This window comes from Sturnira hondurensis, unplaced genomic scaffold, assembly GCF_014824575.4.
Source record: "Sturnira hondurensis isolate 20B ecotype Veracruz unplaced genomic scaffold, ASM1482457v3 Scaffold0007217, whole genome shotgun sequence".
Classification (NCBI taxonomy): Eukaryota; Metazoa; Chordata; class Mammalia; order Chiroptera; family Phyllostomidae; genus Sturnira; species Sturnira hondurensis.
The window spans coordinates 4,231,782-4,253,009 of record NW_028079848.1 but is presented as its reverse complement, the minus strand read 5'-3'; the positions used below and the strand labels follow the sequence as shown (position 1 = coordinate 4,253,009).

General features: G+C 53.4%; 2 protein-coding genes across 2 annotated transcripts; one reads left to right on the top strand and one right to left on the bottom strand.

Moving 5' to 3' along the window:
- Positions 1-847: 847 nt before the first annotated feature.
- On the bottom strand, positions 848-6,837 carry ACOT13 (acyl-CoA thioesterase 13). The gene is made up of 3 exons (XM_037051384.1): positions 6,674-6,837; positions 2,430-2,614; positions 848-1,092 (listed from the first exon to the last, which is right to left on the bottom strand). The coding sequence occupies exons 1-3, from the start codon at positions 6,749-6,751 to the stop codon at positions 936-938; spliced, it is 420 nt and encodes a 139-aa protein (XP_036907279.1). The 5' UTR covers positions 6,752-6,837; the 3' UTR covers positions 848-935.
- Positions 6,838-7,085: 248 nt separating this feature from the next.
- Positions 7,086-17,210, top strand: TDP2 (tyrosyl-DNA phosphodiesterase 2). The gene is made up of 7 exons (XM_037051383.1): positions 7,086-7,284; positions 7,364-7,449; positions 8,949-9,122; positions 9,956-10,047; positions 11,964-12,082; positions 13,447-13,617; positions 15,765-17,210. Exons 1-7 carry the CDS (start codon positions 7,120-7,122, stop codon positions 16,050-16,052), a joined length of 1,095 nt encoding a protein of 364 aa, XP_036907278.1. The 5' UTR covers positions 7,086-7,119; the 3' UTR covers positions 16,053-17,210.
- The last annotated feature ends 4,018 nt before the right edge of the window (positions 17,211-21,228 follow it).

Genomic DNA, 21,228 nt, shown 5'->3' with positions numbered 1-21,228 from the left:
ATGTTCACTAAGATTCCATGACACAGAAATCTAATACTAAGAACGCCATGGGTAGTAGAACTTTGAGAAACAGACTAAACAATCTGCCTGTGATCTTTTATCTTGTTTTTTAAAGATTTTATTTAGTTATAGAAGGGAAGGAAGGAAGAAAGAACCTGAATGAGAGAGACATCCATCAGCTACCTCTCACGTGCCCCCAACTAGGGTTCTGGCCTACAACCCAGCGGTGCGTCCTGACCGGGAATTGAACTGGTTGCCTTTGGGTTCACAGGCCAGCTCGGTGCACTGAGCCACACCAGCCAGGGGGAGTCTTTCAGATACTGTAGCCTGAGAGACTGGACATCTGTGTGGTTTTATACCCAGGGCTAGAAAAGGTGCTAATAGTGGCCCCTCCCCGGAGAAAACCAGCCCCACAGCAGGTGCCCAGCACGGCAGCACCTCGTCGGCCTGGCCCTGTGTCAGAGCGTGCTGTGTTCCAGGCCACGTGGCTCCGTCAGTTTCCAAGCATGGAAGGGCCCATGCACTTTGAAGTTCCACAGTCTTGAAACTGAGTTTAAAAAAGAAATGTAGATGGCATTTCAGAGCTCAGAAGGACCTAGGCTTTATCAAGGACTGACCGTTCGTTTGTTTCTCTTTCTGCTTACCGCTCGGGTTCAGTGTAAGGGTTGCCCATCTCAGAGTGGCCCTGCTGGTTTCTTGCTTTTCCTAAGTTTTGAAAATGTTGGGCTAAGGATTTTCATCTGTGTGATTAAAACCTAAAAGTGAAGAGGCCTGAAGTGAAAAAATAAAGGTGCCCCACCCTGCATCCCACCTGGACTCCATGCTCTTAAAGAAGGCGCTTCGTGGCTACTTCGGTCGTGCTAGTTTATTTGGAAAGTTATAGTTATGTGAGAGCTGCACTCGGCACGCTTGCCGAGTCTCGGGTCACACTCGGCTCAGTTCCCCAGGTGCTTTGTGTGCCTGCCCTGTGCCACCAGCTTCCCCGTGGCCTTGTTGGTCAGGTCCACAGAGGCAAAGGCCAGTGTCCGTCCTTCCTTCAAGATGTGCGCTGTGATGACCACATCTTCTCCGACTTTAATAGGCGACATGTACCTTGAGGGGAAATAGTTACACAGACAGTTACTGGCAGTGTTTTTTAAAAGAGAGAAAGGCCCTCGTGTTGGACTCTTCCTCGTGGAAACCACGGAACAAGGTCAGGAGCCTTCTGTCCTTTCAGACTCGAGTGCCTGGCCCTGGCCCACACTTGTCCTTAGCCCTAAGTAGAGGAAGGGGTTTGCCCCCAACCCCTTTTTGCATTGTTTCCCACTTCAGATTCACCTGGAAGCTAGTGAACTATTTCATACCAGTATTTCGAGCTGAACTAACTCAAAGACGACTGTATAGACTGTAAGGAACAAACGTGAGGCCCTTAAAATTCTGGTGACAACTGTGTACACACACCTTTAACACATGTCCTTCCTACCTACCTATAGCCCTAAGTGGTCACCTGCTTGCTTTTGGAATACCGATAGTGCATCTTCGAGGCCATGTCCTCGTTTCGTCAACACGTACTTGGAAAGTACGAGCCAAACCTGACTCCGACTCTTCGGGGCTGTGACGGGCAGCAGTGCCTTGAAGCAGGGTGCAAAGCAGAGCTAGGTTTGAAGATGGCGTGAAAGCCGGCAAGGCAGCGAAGAGCCACCGTGGTCCGCTGCCTGGAGGAAGGCAGGGACCAGCCACTTGCCGGCAGCAGCTCAGGGGACGCTTGCTTCCTGTGACCGCCATCTCAGGAGCGCTGCCTCTTGCCCTGCGGTGTGCTTATTGCGCCCTCAGTCTGAGTGACTTCCACAGTGAAGAGGGACTGGATGTTTCTGACACTCGCCTAACTGAAGACTTAGACTGCTTAAGATCCCAGTAACTGCATTTCCACTGCCCTCTGCCAGCCCCCATCATTTTCCAGTCGGGTAGCCGGCAAAACCATTGTCCGGGAGTGAAGCCCTGGGCCCTGCACCCGCGTCGGACGGGCTGGGCAGCACTGCTAGTCCGCGCCAGGGCCGAGCTGAGCCCCTGGACCCGGGGCTCCCTGCCCTGTGGCGTGCTCCCACGTGGAGCAGTTAAACCCACAGAACCTGTGTCAGGGAGACTGCCGGGTTCCAAACTGGACACCTGCGGCCACCTGGTCACAAGGAGCTGATGACGTCTATGGGAAGGTTTCTCTGCCTTCTCTCTGAATCTTACTCAGCCTTACACATCCTTACACTTGTCAGGTCAAACACCAGCATCCGGGTTGGAGGTGAAGTGTTTGCTTTTTGGAGGGTTAGGCCACTCCCCCTTTCCTGCTGACATGCTGGCCCTGCAGTTAGTTCCTCCACTTTTAGACTTGGAGGCCGGGGAGGCTGCAGGTTGGGCCTTGGGGTGCACCGAGGCTGGGGTGCAACTGGGCTACCTACGTGATGTTCATGTCCACGCTGACGCCTGGCAGGGCCCTTTCTGTGCAGAGAATCGCCAGTGTCGAGACGCTGTCCACCAGGGTGGCCGTCAGCCCCCCATGAAGTGTGCCATACTGGTTGGTGTGCTCTTCCTCCACCCTCAGCTCGCAGGTCACCTTGCCTGGAGCTGCGGAGACAAGACTCACCTGCATGTGGACGAAAAGGATGGTGAGTGTCGCGTGGTGCCAGAAAGCATCGAACAGCCCGTCAGCAGCCCACAGGGTCCAATGGGGTCACCCCAGAGAAGGGGATGTGGGGTCGAGTGCTGCCCACCTCCCTCTGACAAGGCAGCCCTCGTGGAAGCTTTTTACAGACAGTGGAACGGAGGGAAACCAGGGGGAGTCTCAGTCAGTGTCCACCCCTCTCAGAGAGGTCGCACATCCCCTTAGAGCTGGTTAGCGTGAGTGCGCCCCACGGGCTGCCCTTGCTCCGTGGAAACTGCACCAGCAAAGCCAGCTGCTGCTCCCTGTGACCTCTCAGCCCATCACAGGTTTAGTCTGGATGCTGCCTAGTTTCTGCGGAGTAATTTTTAAAACGACTTTGTGATGAATACCTTAAATCAATTTTTAAACGAGAAAAGTTCAGTAGTACAGTGAGTTACTAGAATAATGTTATGCCATAAACTCATTTCAATACAAAAAGTTTAGCCACTGAATCCAGCAAAATGAGATGACTGCTATTAGGTCACTTATGGTATCACAATGCGAAAGGATTACAAGGAAAAATGTAGACATTTCACTTAAATTTTATATTAAACATCTTTACAGAGAAACATAGAAAGCAGTAGAAATGGGTTTCCTGTGCCTTTAAGTGACTAGAAAAGCCACAGGGCAGCCTGGCACGTACAGGTTGGAAGGGGCGGAGGGTCTGGCAATGGTCATTTCCACTGTCCGTCACTAGGGGGCCGGGCCAGACTTCGGGAGCCCTGGGTGTGCCTGCGCTCTGGGGGTGGGCGAGCCTAAAGCCCTCAGTGGTTGGTTAGAGCCCAGAGAACCGCCATCTACTGAGCCCTCTGATGTACGTGCCAGCCAGGCACTGCCAAACACCATCCGTGTGGCGTTCAATAAGGAAGGTGATTTATTCTCAAGGTCACCTGGGGTGTGATAGAACCGAGCCTAGGATCTATGCCTCGGAGTCTCCCTGGCCGCTCACTGTGGAGTCTCGAGGTCTATGGTTCCATCAGGAGGACACTGGAGGTCACAGGCCACAGCGTGAGGGGTTCTGTGGTTCATCCTCCAGAGGCCCTGCCGGAATCGCACCACGTGGCACCGACCACCCTGAATGCTGCTGCCGGATGGGTGCATCGGTGGGAAACACATTTCACAGCAGGCGCCAGTCTGTGTAGACGGCAGCCAATCAGCCACCGGGCGGAGACACCGCCACACCCCAGGCCAGGCCAGGCGGGACGCCCTTTCTCCGGCGTGTGCGTGTCTGCCCAGCACTGCCACCTTGCAGGGGATGAGCTGGAATGCCTCGCTCGCGTGGGGACAGACGAGCGCAGAAGGGCGTGTGGTGTGGTGGAGGGACCGCTACCAGCAGGAGGCACGGCCACCTGAGGTCTTTATCGCCAGGGACTGCAAGGTCACGGAAGCAGGACGGACAGTCACTGCCCCCAACACTATTAACGGGCCACTTTTATTGGCTTGTTCCAAAACACCTGTAAAGGTGGCTGCCATGAAGGCCTGTCGCATGGGTCACTTTGGCAAGAGGCTCTCCCCCCACACAGGCTCTGTGGCCTTGAACCTGAAGGAGGGGCAGACAGGGTGGGGCTGGGGCCGTGTGGACTCCCACGCTGCCAGGAGACACCACTGCAGGACAGAAGGTGGTGAGCCAGGCGGGGGCTGGCTAAGCTGTCCTGACACACTCGGTGACAAGTTCTGGGGCCTTCACACACCTCAGGGCTTGGGGGAAGGGGCCGCGTGGACAGTGGAGCGGCGACACAGCAGCATCTCATCCGCGGGGGTGGACACAGAGGTCCACCCGGTCTGGCTCTGAGGCGGAAGAAATGTGAATTCACCGTCACGTCCCTTGAAACGGGCCACTTGGCACCAGTGCCAAGGAGAGGTTCCCCAAAGCACGCGTGGCTGCTCTGTGCAGCGCCAGGCCCCTTCCCCACGGCATCGCCCAGCGCCGGCCTGCGCTCAGCGTCTCACTAGCCACGCCTGGCTCCCTGCCGGCCCAGCTGGCTGCACTGCCCCCCACTCCTCAATTAAAGAGCTTTTAAGTTGCACTTGACAGACAATACATACATGGGTTTCACACCAGTGATGAGACATTTGTATCACAAGGTGACCGCCCCGTGAACACCTGAATGGATGGCAGTACAGAGATGCCACTTCCGGTCGGTGCTGTGGGTCCCCTCATTCTCTGCACACTCAAACGTACGTGTGTGGGGGGCCCCCTTTCTCTCTCATGGGTCATGGGGAGAGGATCCACGAGAACACAGGTCACACTCACACCGTGCCCTGCAGCAGTTCACCTCTCGAGTCCCCAGCTGGGCTGTCCCTCTAGTGCAGGCCAACACTCGGGGCAGCTGTGGGGACTTCCTGGCCTCAGCTGTACCAGACACTTCTCCCACGCTCCCCACCATTACAAACAGAGGCACCTCTGTGTGCACAGGATTGCCAANTTCTCTCTCATGGGTCATGGGGAGAGGATCCACGAGAACACAGGTCACACTCACACCGTGCCCTGCAGCAGTTCACCTCTCGAGTCCCCAGCTGGGCTGTCCCTCTAGTGCAGGCCAACACTCGGGGCCAGCTTCCTGGCCTCAGCTGTACCAGACACTTCTCCCACGCTCCCCACCATTACAAACAGAGGCACCTCTGTGTGCACAGGATTGCCAAATCAGGACTCTGGGTGAACGGGTATATGCCTCCTTAACCAACCTGCCCGATCCCCTTCCCCGGACACCTGCGAGTAACAGTGCTCACTCCCCACCAAATTCCTCAGCAGTAATGCACCGAGACGCTCGGTTTTCACCTCACAACAGGCCCATCCGATGGTGTCTCCTGGCCCGAATATGCGCAGCCTATTCGAATATGGACAGCCTCCGCTCGGGCTTACTGCTGACTCCACTTCCTTTTCCGGGAACGGCCTCTGTGCCCTCTAGCCCAGTGCCCAGTCTCTGTGGCAATTCTACCTGCCATGTCAGGGTTCAGCTCCAGGTCAGAGTGACATCCTTTTCCAGATCCTTGCATTTTGACTTTCATTGGATCTAAAAAAGACTAGTTAGGATCTAGTGAGTTACTTAAAATATATCACTACAATTAACTCGCCTATTTCTTTTTGCTTTTTAAAATGTGACTATTATAAAGTGTATAGTCCCACACGTGGCTCGAATTTGTAGCTGGCATCACGTCTGTTGGGCAGCGCTGGCCCAGACTTGGGCTGTCGGGCTAATGAACTCTACCCCGCCTTCTGTAAAACCCCATACATTGGGCTTGACGAGTATATCTTCCTGGAAGGCAAGTTACCACCAATGCCAGCTCTAGATATTATTTCCGTCGTTTTCCAAAAAGAAAAAAAAAAAAAGCCCTGAGCTCATTCGGGACACTTCCTTACACGTTGCAAATACAACCTAAAAGTTAAGTTCCAGGAGGGGAACCTTGCTCCAAAGCCCTGCATTCTTCGTTTGCAGGCGATTTGTGTTTAAGGCCCACTTCCAAATTATTTCCAAATTTCCCAGCACTCTATCCTAATCGGAAAGAAACCGGCATGAATGCATTTAAACATCTGGGGAAAACTCACAAGGTCCTAGGCTGTTAAGTGCGTTACTGGTGCTGATCGACAAATGCTTTCTACGGAGCATGTTTTTCTACAGGCTGTGATGGCTAGGAGTGTGGGCTGCCTGGCTCCTGTGCCCCCGCCACGCAGCACCTGAGTTTGCTGCCTCGCTTCAGCAGTCCTGCGGTAACAACCCTGCGGGCTGCGGGCGCGCGGGGAAGGTGACGTCGGCTTCCTCCCGCACCACCGTCCTTTCCGGCACTAGAACCCAGCGCAATGCTGTCTCCACGCAGGACAGCCATACTATTTATGGACGATTAGACGTCCTCGTCTGTGCTCTTGACCCGGCACACAACGGCGCTCCGTGAAGTAACCGTGATCACTAAGCTGAACTACGGGCGCAGGCACCGAATCGAGCGAGATGCCAAGTGCGGTGTCTCCTCTCCCTTCATCCCAAGCCGCGGCTGCGCCTACAATACCTTTCCCCAAACTCTGTCAAAACAGGAGGAACTGGCCGTGGCCTTCAACAGCTCCCGCACATTCTGGGTCAGGCTCATCTTGGGCAGTTCGCCGGCTCCGGACTTCCGTGCAAGAACAAACCTCGGAAGAACCAGGGGATCCAGAGCCTTGGAAAACCACAAGGACGCAACGTACTGTCATCAGTATGGGTCCAAAGGACGCAGAGGATGCCGGTGGGCGGAGGTACGTCCTCGGCGCGCACGGATGTACCGCGCCCCTGCCCGCTGCACGCGCTGTTTTGTCCTCCCCACCCCGGCACTCCATCCCTCTCCCACTGCGCAGCTGCGCCGATCGCCTTCCACGGGCGGGAAGCGTTTCCCGCCGGACGGTTGATGGGGGGACACTGGGGATGCGGGACGGGCGCCTGCGCAGAACGGCGGGGTGGCGGTGGGGAAGCGCTGCGGCGATGGAGCGAAAGCGTACCTTGGACTGCGGTTCGGAGGCGGGGCCCGACGACGGGGACCCCGTGGAGAAGAAACGGCTCCTCCTGTGTGTGGACTTCACCACCATCGCCAGCTGCGAGGCTGCTGTGGCGCGGCGCTTCCTGACCGAGAACGCCTGGGAGATGGAAGTACGCTCACCTTGTTCGGTCGGGACTGGGCCGCGCGCCAGATGCGCGCGACCCCACCCACCTGTCTGTTTCTTTTCAGAGGGCGCTGAACGCCTACTTCGAGCCGCGGGCGGAGGAGGGCGCCGTCCCACATCTCCCGGAGACTGCGCCCGAGTTGGGGTCCTGGTGAGTTGGCGCGGGCGGGCGGGGCTTAGGTGGCGCCCCAGGTGGGGAAGCAGGCGCGCCCAGCCCCGCCGGCGGGATTGGGAGTCCGGGAACCGTCTGAAATTCTTCGCTCGAAGTATATAGGAAACATGCAAGCGCGAGGTTGCTAACAAATGAATGAGGCAAAAATCTCTATGGAAACAAGGTAGCGTGGAAGTCCGCCTGCGTCCTGCGTTGATTGTTTGTTTTCAGCGGGCAATCATCTAGAAATGTGGTTTTCTGTAAAATGCACACCTGCCCCTGTTACTCCAGTGACTGCGAGGCTTCATCTGCAAAGAACCCATACTGATGACAGTACGTTAGTCCTTCCAGTGGGATTCTAAATACTAAATGTAGAAGGCGTGATGGAATAAAAAGCACCACGTGGGAACCGCCATAGTAATAATGACTTCAGGCAGGAATTACCAACGGGCACTGAAACCAGTGCGAACGAGCAAGGGCTCTCCGCCCGATGCGCGCAGAAGCCAAGACTACGCGACACCAACTTCTGGTATCAGAAGGAAGTGTTACTTTGAACTCACCTGGCGGTCAGACGGAAGACACGACTCAAACGAGACTCAGACCTGACTCAAACCTGTCTCCCCACCCAGGGTTTGGGCGAGATTTAAGGGGTTTTGGCACCAGACCTCCTGGACAGCGGATCCGTCGCTTCTGAAAGGATTCCGCGTTCAGGTTCTGGTCCTGTCCCCCGGTTGGTTCTTTGGTTCTGGGCGTAATTTGCAGCATTTTCTCCTCTGTGTCTCTGGGGCTGCGTGGTGTGCAGTTTTGTTCTGCTGTTTCGGGAAATAGCTGAGTACCTCGTAAGAGACAGGGTAGGGTCAGTTTGCACTGGCTCTAGGCGTGGAGCTGGTGGAAGGTGGGGTCGGCTGTGAGGCTTCGGACCGGAGCAGGCACCTGTGGCCTCTCAGGCAAGGCAGCCTCCGGGAGCGGACCTCGGACCTCTCACCGGGTGGGCCAGGTTCCTGGAGAGAGTGTTCCAGGAGGCCGCAGGGAAAGCCTGCAGGCGTCTCCCGCCCAAGCCTCAGAGGTCCCACTGGCCGCGCGGGTCAGAAGGCCCAGGTCCCTGGAGAGGGTTAGACCCCAGCTCTCAGGCCGGAACGGAGCGTTGGCAGCTGTTTGTTACCTGCCACGGTGAGATCTTTTTTCAAACCTGGCTTGAAATGAGTCCAAATAAATGTGAAAATGTCGCTTTAGTCCACTTTACGGTCCTGGCTCATGAAAGCATTTTAGTGGCCCAGTCGTGGGAGGACGCTGAGTCGGCCGTGTGCGTGAGTGGGCCAACATTCCGGTGGTGCAGTCTGTTTCCTCGGCCGCCGGACGCTTGCTTCTGCTGGCGGACACTTTGGGATCGCTTTAAATGCATTTAACTGAAATGAGGGCCACAACTGATTGTGAAAGACTTAACATTTAAGCAGTTTGTAGATTACTTGCGAAGCTGTGTTTCATTCTGATCTCGCCAGCGTTGACCTAACCAGCGAGGAGCCAGCTGACCCCACTTGCTCAGGAAGCCGCACTCCCGACATTGTTCAGCAGGAGGACGGCAGCGCGTTCTCCGTGATCACCTGGAATATTGACGGGCTGGACCTGGATAACCTGCTGGAGAGGGCCAAAGGGGTGTGTGCCTTCTTAGCGCTGTGAGTGCCGCTATTCCTCTTTCCGGGGCGCGTGGTGGAGTGTCTGACCGGTGTGCAAGCACCAGCCACTGAGGGTCTGGGACCCGAACCCAGTCCTGCTGTCAGGGCTGGCGCGGCGGGGACACCCATTCCCGTTAGAAGCTGTCTAGTGCGGTTGTACTTACTGACCTTCGCGTACAGGGCGTGGCTGCCCTGACGCCTGCTTGAGTGTGGTGGGTAGGGTAATAGTATGAGTGTGATCGTTTATAGTTTTCCTGTGAACATTTCAGCTAAAAAGTCACGTGGTGTGCTTGAATTGGATATAGCTGTGTAACAGAATGACATGCTTATGATTTTGTACTAAAAGATTTTGTAATAGAAAAGAGGGACATTATTTGTGCCGGACCCTGTATAATTATTGCTGTGGTAATTAAATTACCAAAGGATCTTTGTCGCACACCGACTGGCCCCTGTGGAGTCCATGGTGAGCCACCTTGTTCTCCAGAGCTCAGTTTTCCATGTCCTGTCTCTAGAGGCTGCAACGAGGTGACGTCGCAGGACCCCGTCCCTCAGCACATAGGGCCATTGGGTGCGCTCAGTGTTCTGGCTGCTGTTGCCAGTGACTCATTCTTTTAGTTTCACCGAGCCGTTGTGTGTGTGTTTTCTACGTTAATCTTCCCAGCAGCGCGCGAAAGGGCGCAGACACCTCTCGTCTCACAGTTACCAGCGATCAGTGTGAACAACCATGGAGTGCTAGGTGTCTTGGAGAGTGACAGTTTTTTGTTTCTTTTACATCATGAGTAGCTACCAGTGAAACAGTGAGCCTGGTGTTTATCGTCGACTGATGTCTTTAGGTACAGCCCAGATGTGGTGTTTCTGCAGGAGGTCATTCCCCCGTATTATAGCTTCCTGAAGAAGAGAGCGAGTAACTACACCATTATCACAGGTAACGTCTTTCCTGCCGTTGTACTTCTCTTTTCCTTTGAAAAACAAGTCAGTGAAAGAGAAAAAAAGCAAGGTTAGCCTAGTGGAGCACAGGCAAAAAAAAACAAACAAAATGAGTTTGAGCGAAACAAGCCAGACACAGGATACTGAAAGAACTGTGGGAGAATATTTTAAGTAGCTTCCTATTAATTTTTGTGAGAGAAGTGGATGATATCTCAGGAAAATCCAAATTCCCAAAATTTGAGATACCGAGTCACTTTTTGGTGAAATTATTTGTTAAAAATTTTAAATGTGACAATTGCATTGTGTTTAGGTGTTTTTTCTCAATCTTTTTGATTTGCAGTTATACTTAACATACTTGTTTCACATGGTTATGCTTTTTCAAAAGGTCTTTTTTTTATTTTTTAAAAAATATTTTATTTGTTTTTAGACAGAGGGGAAGGGACGGAGAAAGAAAGGGAAACATCAGTGTGTGGTTGCGTCTTGCACACCCACAACCGGGGACCAACCCACAACCCAGTCACGTGCCCTGACTGGGAATTGAAACCAGCAACCCTTCGGTTTGCAGGCTGGTGCTCAGTCCACTGAGGCACACCAGCCAGTACGTATTTTTGTTTTTTCTAGCTTTTTACTGTGAATAATTTAGCTTCCTGATTTTCCATCTATTTTGTTTTTACTAAGTGTGTTTGGCTACATTTCATGATTTGGGGCCCAGTCTCATGTTTGACTTTCACTTTTACGCAGGGTGGGGTTTCAGGGTCTGGGTTAAGGCGCGGGTCCCTGCTGAGTCGCTGTCTCTCTCTGTCTTTGTGGGACACCTTTCCTACATTCTCATGGGGGTTCTTCGTGGCTTCCAGGTGTCTTGTTCCCTGAACCCCCTGCTTCCCTCCTCCGTGGTTTAGGCCTCATTCACTGGAGCAGGTTCTGTAATTGCTTTCTAAGAAACAGTGTGTGGGGGCGGGGCTTCTGGATCCAGGCATATTTGGGACACCCGGTTCCCTCTGCATAGGATGACGGCTTGTCTGGATGTAGATTTCTAGGTAGGCAGTCATTTTTCCTCAGAATTTTGGAGGCACTAATTCAGTGTTTTCTAGTTTCCACTATTTGGTGGTAATAAATTTGAAGCCCTACTCATTCCTGTCCCCTGCCCTGCCCTGCCCAGACTTTCAGGGTCTTTGTTTTAATCTCAGTGCTCTTTGGGTCTCTTTTTTTGTGTGTTTATTGTTCTGAACACTTGGCATTAACTTACGGAGGTTGTGACCCTCAGTTCTGGAAGACTCTTCCCTGCCTGCCTCCCTCCCAGCCCCTCCCTTCCCTTTCCCTTCCCTGTCGTCCTTTTTCTCCCCCTGTTTCCCCCCCCCCCCCTTATCTTCCTTTTCCTCTTTTCCCGGCTGCTCTCTGTGCTGGTAAGTCAGCTACCAGCCCTCCCTAGACTTGGTTTTCTGAGAAACTGCTGGAAGCCTTTGTTCTCTGCTCTCTCCTTCTGCTGCCTCTTCTCCGTGCACCTCGATGCCCTCCTGGCCTTGCCATCCCCTTGCTGTGACCTTCTGGGGCTCCCAGAGGGGAAGCCAGTGTGTGTCGCTTCGCCTCAGTGGAACTCTTGTCTACTCTTTCCGAAATTTCTCGGTTTTTTTGGTACCCGTTGGCACTTGTATGAAGTGTTTTTGGCACTTGTATGAAGTCATGTTTATTTTTATGTTTCTCCCACACTTGCAGTTACATTTGGGGAGGGGTAAGGTAAACAGGGGCTTGGCTGGCCATCTTGGACTATTTTGTAATAGTTTACTTTTAAGATTGAGACCCATTTAAGTGTCTGTTCCTGTTTGTTGGAACAGGGGGACTTCTGTAGAGGGACTGTGATAAACCGCAGATACGCTTGTCCTCTCCACCTGAACTCTTTTCCATAAACATTTGAAGGTCACACGGAAGGATATTTCACAGCCATAATGTTGAAGAAATCGAGAGTGACATTTAAAAGCCAAGAGATTATTCCTTTTCCCAAAACAAAAATGATGAGAAACCTTTTGTGTGTTCATGTAAGTACATTTTAAAAGTCAACTGCTTTTCAAAGAAAGAATGGATTCTTTGTAGTTCCATGGTGGCGTCCTTGTTTTTAAACTACACTATTGTCTTCAGAGAAAAGTTTGCTCCTCACTAAGTCTTTTAAGGCCTTAAAGGAATTTGTAAAGTTAGTTTTTTATGTACATTTCAAATATAGACAAACTCGGGAAAATAAATCCCTTGATTCGGTAGACGTTTCTCAGTGATGTGAAAGCATTGGTAACCCCCCACGTTCACCTCCTGGCGCGGTTTTTACTCAGTGCACCGTCCCCACGCTCCGCGAGTGGGGCCTGCACGAGGGAGCCAGGCCACGGGCCCTGGGGGCGCACCCCTCGCCAGGCAGGGATTGCAGCGTAGGGCCTGAAGGAGGGGAAAGCGCCCCGCCGGGGGCGGCGCCCCCGAAGTTTAGAGAAAGGAGAAGGCGCCGGGCGTGGGTGTTTTCAGTGGAGATCCGAGGACCACGTCAGCGTTCGTTTCCGGTGTGCAACGCGGTGACGCACGTTTGTGCCCGTTGCGCTGCGAGCCCCGTGTGGAGCCTGGTTAACCTCTGTCCCCACGGTGCAGCTGGAGCTTGTTTCTCGTGAGGGGATCAGCTGGGTGGTTCGGGGGAGGCTTCCTGCAGGAGGTCGCACCGGAATTGGGCCCCGAGTAGGTCAGGTGCCGACATTAGGGCAGCGCAGGTGCCGGAGCGCCGTGTGCGACCTCGCGATGGGGTGGGGGGATTGGGGGTGGGGGCCGCGTGTGAGCCAGGCGGGCGTGGGGCTCACGTGGGTGTCCAGGGCACAGCGGGGACGCTGCGATGAGAGGACGGCGGTCCTGGCGGCGAGACGGGTGCTCAGCAGGAAGGGGCGCGCACTCGAGCGTGCGGGCCCGGCTTGAAGAGTGGCGCCCCGTTGATGTGGCCACGGTGAACGGTTAGCTGGCCTTCGGCGAGCGCCTGCGGGCCGGGCCCTGGACGATCCGCAGTAGGTGAAAGCACCATCTTGTGTTCAGGGGCCACGCTGTAGGTCAGTCTGGGGACGGCTGTCTGGGGACGTCAGAAAGGCCCTGGCAGGGAGCAGTGGGCACAGTGGGCACGCGGAGGGAGAGCCTGGGGCCTTGGGGGAGGACGCACAGTGGAGGGTTAGCGAGCATTGCGGAGCAGCCTCCTTCGGGAGTAGGGGCAGCAACTCGTAGGGGCAGCGACTCGGGCTTCCCTGACCTGGAAGGAGAAGCCCCCTGCTGGTTGGATGGTTCCCTTCGGTTGATGTGGGCCAGTCAGGTGGTGACTCCGGGTTCTGTTGTCTGAGCTCAGTGTTCGGGCTGGTTTCAACCACTGGAATGGTGTGTCCTGTTGCAGGCCAGCGTGTCGGGAAATGAGCTTTGCCTCATGACGTCCCATTTGGAGAGCACCAGAGAGCACGCCCAGGAACGAATGAATCAGCTCAAAATGGTCTTAAAGAAGATGCAGGAGGCTCCGGAGTCAGCCACCGTGATATTCGCGGGAGACACGAATCTGAGGGATCGCGAAGTGAGTAGCAACAGCCGTTCTGTGTTTGCGGGCAGGTTATGGCTGTAGAAACCAATTCAGGCTCCTTGTGACCAAAGCTGGTGACACACATAAGTGACCTTGCAGGTGTGACCCAGCAGATGGCTACTTAGTTGTGCTCCACGTCTCACACCGGGAGGCAGGAGCGGGAGGCCTGTCTGTCCTCGGGAAACACACACTGGGTCACGGGGGCGTCCAGAGAAGACAGGGACGCAGACTTTGGGAGAGGTCACGTTCACTGGTGCATCTACCCAGTGGTGACCAGGTCCGTCTTCGAGGTTTTCATGCATTCCTGGTACCACCGTGTCCAGGTCTGAAACGGAGTCTGTTTCCTTCATCTGTATCTATAGAGTTCTAAACAGATACTAAATAGATCTATTATTTCTATCTCAATAGGTACTAAATTCTATGTAGTATCTTAACAGATACTAAAAGGCAAGCCCATCTTGCCCCCCCTGCCCCCCACCCTGGTGGAGCTCACATCAGACGAAGGGGCCCCGAAAGGGGCACCCGTGGTGCGTCACCAGGGCGTGCTCCAAGAGGGAGGAGGAGGCGCCCAGGGAGGGAGCGGTCTGGGTGCTGCGCAGGGTAGGCGGAGCCACAGAGAGGACTGTGCGGAGAGGTGTGGGGCTCGGCCTCACCCCTCCCGACTGTGTCCTCGGGCAGGAGGTTCAAAAACCAAGCTCTGTCGTCCTGGCTAGTATTGCTCAGTGGATTGAGCACGGGCCTATGAACCAAAGGGTCGAAGGTTCAATTCCTACTCAGGGCACATGCCTGGGTGGCAGGCCAGGTCTCCAGTTGGGGGTGCAGGAAAAGCAAACCACACGTTGATGTTTCTCTCTCTCTTTCTCCCTTCCTCTCTCTCTCAAAATAAATAAAATCTTTAAAGAAACCCACATTAAAATACTTAAAAAACAAAAAAAAGAGCTCTCCATTGACCTTTCTGCAGTTTGGTGGGTTTATAGCTAGGGGTTCTTGGCATCTGGTTGAGTGACTGATAATTTCATAAAAATCCTGCTGCTCAGCAAATGGTGATGGAAAACTGGATCTCCACACTCACACACAGATGAGGTTGGGTTCTTAACTTTACTTCCTAAATGACAGTTTATTCAAAATGGATCAAGAACTAAAGATAAGAGCTAAAACCACAACTTAGAGAAAACACGGGGAAAGCTTCGTGACACTGGGTTTGGCAGTGACTTCCTGGATCTGGCACCAGAAGCACAGACAACCAGAAAGAAAGGGACAGGCGGACGTCATAAAAGTTAACATCCTGCCTGCAGCAAAGGGTGCAGTCAGTGGGGTGAGGTGGCAGTGGGCGGGGGGGGGGGGGGGGGGGGGGGGGGGGGGGGCGCAGTGCAGTTGCAAGTCCTGTATCTGATGAGCGGTGCTCAGAACACGAGAGGGCTCCGCACACTCGCCAGCGAGCACAATGACATTGGAAAGCATGGAGGTGAGTGTGACCCTGTGCAAGTGGGCGGGTGACACGCAGATTCGTTGCACAGAGCACTCTCGCAACGAAAAGCCAACGATAAAAATAACCTGATTTTAAAGGGAGCAAAGAGGAGGCTGGGGAGGTGGGTGGCGTGCTGGCTACACTGTTGTGAACTGTATGTGTTACAGTAGCAACTCTTGTGTGCATTTTACCACAATCGGTCTTGAATCCTGCAGCGGCACAAAGAAGAGTTAATATTGTAGTAAATTCCAAGTAAGGCTGAAGGCAGTGGGAACACGCGCGTGCGCGCGGCAGCTTCTGAGTTTACAGACCAGAGCGGCGGTTTGTCTTCTCTTCACTTGGGTTTATTTTCGAAAAACTAAGTGACAACCGAGGCCACGGGTTCCCAGCCTTCTGAGTTTTATCTGACGCCCAGTCGCAGACCTGTCTGTGGGGCGGAGGAGTGGGGGATAATTCTGGACGACTGATGCTCTTGCTGTTCTCACATTACCTGCTTCATCACGCGGCAAAGCGTGTTCCCTAACGCAGCCACTGGAAAAGCATCTGGTGCTCCATCAGGGGCTGACAAGTAACTCCGGGGACCCTTTGGTTTGTAGTGGACTTAGGGCGTCACAGTCAGACACCTTTTTCACTTGGGGGAAACCCTGAGTCTTAAAGATCTTCTGTCCCCCAGGTCACCCAGTGTGGCGGTCTGCCCGGCAGCGTCGCGGACGTCTGGGAGCTACTGGGCAGGCCCAAGCACTGCCGGTACACGTGGGACACGCAGGCGAACTCGAACCTGGGCCTGCGGGTCACCAGCAAGCACCGTTTCGATCGCATCTTCTTCAGAGCAGCCGCGGGCGGCGACGGCGGCCACATCGTTCCCCGAAGTCTGGACCTCCTTGGGCTGGAGAAGCTGGACTGCGGCAGGTACCCCAGCGATCACTGGGGCCTCCTGTGCAACATGGACGTGATACTGTGACGTGCTTTCCCTCAGCAGTCTCCCGTGCTCTGTAGTTCTGGGCTGGGGGCTTGCAAATACACGGTGACCCTGCCTGTCTGGAACTCGCATTTTGTGTGCAGGAGTCAATGACCCACACCACTGGAAGAGAAGAAAACCTGCTGTGCTTTCCTTTGTGAGCTGCGTCCTTAGATTTCAGAACTGAATGTTAATATTTATTTTGGCAAAATACCCATGCTCACAATGCAAGGCCTCTGGGCAACAAACAAGGCATGAAGACCCTCGGAGCTGGGTCACCTTGTCCCTAGGCTAGACTTTAGAGTTGATTTATTTTAAAAATCATCAGCCAAAAATAGTTAATAATGTTAAGTAAGTCTACAAAAGGGAAAAACTGGCTGTTTCTGAGTCCTTGAGACTGGACCTTTGGTCCCATTTCACCAACTGCGAGGCTCTAGGCCAAAGCCATGCTCATGGGCCTTGAAGTAGTCGGCCGCCCTCCCGAGTCGGAGCGGGCTTTTGTCAGCTCACCACGCCCGATCGGTGAGCTGCACGTGAACTCCTGCTTTACCTTAACTTTCTCAGGTTCACGTTCACGGCTGTGTTGCCGAAGAGCGGAGTTAGGCTCGGTGAGGATGAAAGTCGGTTTTATAGCGACACAGGGCTTTTTCCAAGAGAATAGTTGTATACAGAGAAATAGCCTTTTAGTTTTGCTGCTTGAAAATTAAATTATGTTACAAGATTTAAGGAGCACTTTTAAATGTGCTTTAAGGAAACTTTTTCCCCCTATAAGAGAAAGACACCTTAGGTAGAGACTTACTTGTTGGTAGTGGGTTTTGGTGCGGTAATGGCTGGGATGTTCCCCTCCTTGGTCTTCTGGCTCTGGCCCTGCAGCCTCACCCGTGTGGGGGGGAGGGGAGAACAGCTTTGCCTGCACTGCCTCGTCCCCCGCCAGGGGGTGGCCGGGCTCAGTTGGCTCCTCAGCTTAGGAAGGAGAGCCCCTGAGAGGGGTGACTGGAAGGAGACATAGTGGAACCCCATTTTCGGCAGGGGCATCAAGACTAATGAGTAGAACACCTCAGAAAAGACCAGCTGAATGTATACAGAGTATTGTCTTTGTAGCGACAAGGCAAAGGGGTTTTATATGTGAATTACAATTTTCATCATTAAAGAGAGAATGCTGACATTGCAACATGGGTTCATTTTGTGAGAAGGGATGTTTGGGTGTAAACTGCCTTTGTAAGCAGCAAGGGGCCCTTGGGAAGGGCCCCAGTCACATCACTGTGTATAATGGACGGCTGCGTATAAAAGGTGAAGTGTGGTAAGTAGTGTGCCTTAGGTTAAATAACCATCAAGTTGTTTTAAAACCGTGAAAGCGATTCCATTTCTTCCCGTGACTCCGAGCATCCAAGTGAAACACGGCCCGCTACCGTGCCCCCATGCGGCCCCTCCCCCCCCTCAGGGAGGGGTGCACTCCACAGAGCATGCGCCTGAAACTTGTGGGCGGTACCGAGCCCGAGCCGCACCCTGTTTCCTGCTTGGCGTCCGTCCGTGTCTGGGATGCAGTTTAATCTGTAAGTTAGGCACACCCAGATGATGAGCCCCAGTAAGTGGCATGGTTACAACAACGTGCTGCAGTAACAGGTGGGGCATTTCCCTTGCACCGTCCGTCGTTCCTCACTGTGTTCTGCTCCCCTTGGCTCTTAACGGGGCACTTGCCAGCTGCTCCCCGGGCATTGGAGTTGCCCGCATCCCCACTCCTCTGCTTTCAGGCCATGGCAAAATAAGGGTGAGGTAGACAAAAGCCCTGTGATGACTCCCCTGTCCATCTGTTGACCCAGGCGGCTGCCAAGCCACTAGTTTGTGGGGAGTGTCTGCAGTAGCACAGAGCAGAAAGATGGGACATTTTATCACAGCACTCGGACTGGCACACGATGTACAACTTTGGAATTGTTAATGGACTTTTTAAATTTATTTATTTGTTGTTCAAGTACAGTTTTCTGTCTTTTACTCCCGTCCCAGCCCACCCCCTCAGGGCTCCCCACCTCCCTCCCATTTCCACCCCCCCTTAGTTATTCTCCATGTGTCCTTTATACTAGTTCCTGTAAACCCTCTTCCCTCTGGACACCGTCAGCCTGTTCTCTATTTCAGTGTCTTTGGTTACATTTTGCTTCCTTGTTTTGTTGTTTAGCTTCCTGTTAGAGGTGAGATCATATGGTATTTGTTTTTCACCCCCTGGCTTATTTCACTCAGCATAATGCTTTCCAGTTCCATCCATGCTGTTGCAAAGGGTAGGAGCTCCTTCTTTCTTTCTTCTGCATAGAATTCTATTCTGTAAATGTACCAGAGTTTTTTGATCCATTCATTTACTGATAGGCACCCCTACGTTGCTTCCAACTCTTGGCCATTGTAAATTGTGCTGCTATGAACATTGGGGTGCATAGGTTCTTTTGGATTGGTGTTTCAGGGTTCTTAAGATATAATCCTAGAAGAGGAATTGCTGGCGTTGATGGAATTTTTGGTTTAATATTCTTGGACTTCAGTTGACCTTGGGTAACAAACTGCAGATAAGGGGGGAGTGCTGTCGTGAAAAAATCTCAGACACAAAGTGAAGTGGGTAGTTGTCCACAAGGCAAGAATTAAGGACCTATTGATTTGCAATATCTCGAGTTTTCGACTTTGAACCCCAGGTTTTTCTAATAAAGTAGCTTTACGTACTTCACTTCCCGTCTTGGTGAATTTGCAGCTGAGAATCTTGTATTCCACCAGGTGAAGCACCATTCTGCCCTGATGGGGAATGTACTTGAACCTTCAAGACCTCAGTGTCTCCCACCTTTAGAAGTTCTTTGTCTTTTATCACCCAGTTTAATAACCGCACATGAACAAGAGCAAAGTCGGAAACACTGCACCAAGGGTATATCGTTTGGTCCTTGGTGTTTATTACAGCGTCCGGCACATACTGCAGCCGAAGGCCCACAAAGGCCCACCTAATGCTGAGGACAAGTGCGAGAGAGCGGCCTTGCACGTGTTCCAGGGACGCCAACCGAGGTTTTCACACAACGCCAAAGAAGCATCGTGGGAACAACTTCATTATCTATCACACATCAAAACACGTACGCTTCGGCCTTTCTCGGCGGCAACCTCGCAGCCCCACTAGCTGGCACGTTCGTTTCTCCTCTTCCTCCAAACCGGTTTCCACCCTTTCCGTTGAGGACAGGTTTTTATTCTCTCAACGTGTGTTGCCGCCTGTACCCCCAGTCGGCGGTGTGAGTACTTTTGTATCGATTTTACCGGGGCGGGGCCTAGCTGGCTGAGTTCGCCCCCAGGCTCACCCTTGCGGTCCAGCCACCTGCCGGGAGCACAGGAGGAAGGACCCCGTTGCCACACCTGGATGCTTTAGCGCGTTTATTGAAGGACAGCTGTAGCAATGCAAGGAAGCCTTCCTCGGGGGGCTTCTGAGGTTGAGGTGGGTGGGACTGGCGTCTGAGGGCAGCACGTGCTCAAAACAGAGGGACTCTGCGGGTGTCGGGACTCCCCCACCGGAGGCGCGCTGCCAGCTTATCGGACCAGGGTGACGGCAGGCGTGGGGCTCTCCGGAGCCTCCTGATCGGTGGGTGGGCGGCGGGAAGAGGTAGGGCGCCCCCAACCCCGATTCTGGCGTGTGCGCGCATGCGTGCGTGTTGCCGTGGTAACGGCGGCGCCTGACGCCTGGGACGCATACCCGCGCTCACCCGCAGGCCTGGACGCTGTCACCGTGCAAGTAGGAGTCGCGGGAGCCCCGGGTCCCGGGCTGGGGCTGCGTCCTGGGCACGAGAAGCGGGGACGGCGAGCCGGCGAGCGCGCGTGTGAGCGTGAGTACCCACGTGGGGCCATCTTCCCGTCAGTACGCGTGCGCCGGGAGGGCTGGGGGCGGGCCTCCGGCCCTGGGTGGCGGCCCGGCCGCGGTTGGAGCCCGAGGACGGGGGGCGGGGCTCTGAGCCCGGAAGGGCGGTTCCGGTTCCAGGGCCGCCGGTGTCCGCGCAGTCGCAGCCTTGCACTTCCGCAGCCTCCGGCTGCTTGTCTCAGGCCCGTTGGGTCGTTGTCTTACACTCGGCCCAGCAGCAGGCGTGACACCTTCGCTGTCCTCCCCCAAGTTCACGTCGTCGCCGCTCCTTGCCCTGAAGATTATTACACCGTCCCAACGGCCCCTCGCGCCTTCCCTGCCCGCTTCCTCCCGGGGTGGGTGTGAATCAGGATATTACTAATCGAAGCCCTAGCCGGGAGCCCGGTGGGTCAGAGCGTGTCCTGATGCGCCAGGGTCGCAGATTCGATCCCGGGCACACGCAGGAGTCAAGCAGTGTGGAACAGTGGATCCAAGTTTTTGTTTCTCTATAAAAAAATTTAACTTTTAAAAAAGATATTAATCAGGAGCAGAAACCTGAGATCGAGATCAGCAGTGACCTTTTTTAAAATCATTTTCTCCATTTTCTGTAAAGAGAAAAGGCGATATCTCATGCATCTCCATTTCATTTTTGTCAATTAGATTTTAGTGTTTTTTCATGTACATAGAAGGGACGTGACTTAAAAAAAAACACTTTATTTTTAGAGAGACTGCAAGGTAGGGAGAGAAATGTGTATGTGAGAGAGAAACATTGATGGGTTGCTTCCCACAGGTGCCCCGACAGGACTGAGCCTGCAACCCAGACACATACCCTGACCAGGGATCAAACCAGCAACCTTTTGCTTTGCAGGGCAAGGCCCAGCCAACCAAGCCACACTGGTCAGGGCATGACTGATGTTTTTGGTGATAATAGAAAAAGTAAAAGTAGGCAGTCTTCTCCCCCCAACCCCCGGAAAAAGCCCAAGAATTTTTGAAAGGAATGTTTGTGTTCATTTCTGCAATGCATGCTCACTGTCCAATGCTTTAAATTAGTTACTGTAAGAAGTCCACAGCCATAAACACTGTGGAGTTACTCTAAATGTAAGATTTTGGTTTGTGCCATAGTTTTACATCACTTTCCATACAAATGAGATAAACTGTTATACACTTAGGTGTCGGGGATGGCTGAATTCCTCTGCAGTGTGCAAAAGAGAAATGTCACCCCATGTCAAAACTGTAGAACCACAGATGGCAGACAGACTCACCACACCTTTGCCACATAAAATGCCAAAGCTAGGACCTAATTTCCTGTGAAAATTACAAAGTATTTCAGCCAAAATC

What these genes read in the sequence shown, in the direction of transcription:
- TDP2 (XM_037051383.1), top strand. Translation starts at nt 7,120, where the DNA reads ATGGAGCGAAAGCGTACCTTGGACTGCGGTTCGGAGGCGGGGCCCGAC. An exon ending in AGAACGCCTGGGAGATGGAA is followed by an intron (nt 7,285 to 7,363) that starts GTACGCTCACCT and finishes GTTTCTTTTCAG; the next exon opens with AGGGCGCTGAACGCCTACTT. An exon ending in TAACTACACCATTATCACAG is followed by an intron (nt 10,048 to 11,963) that starts GTAACGTCTTTC and finishes AAACATTTGAAG; the next exon opens with GTCACACGGAAGGATATTTC.
- ACOT13 (XM_037051384.1), bottom strand. Translation starts at nt 6,751, where the DNA reads ATGAGCCTGACCCAGAATGTGCGGGAGCTGTTGAAGGCCACGGCCAGT. An exon ending in TTGACAGAGTTTGGGGAAAG is followed by an intron (nt 2,615 to 6,673) that starts GTATTGTAGGCG and finishes GTCCACATGCAG; the next exon opens with GTGAGTCTTGTCTCCGCAGC. An exon ending in AGCGTGGACATGAACATCAC is followed by an intron (nt 1,093 to 2,429) that starts GTAGGTAGCCCA and finishes TTTCCCCTCAAG; the next exon opens with GTACATGTCGCCTATTAAAG.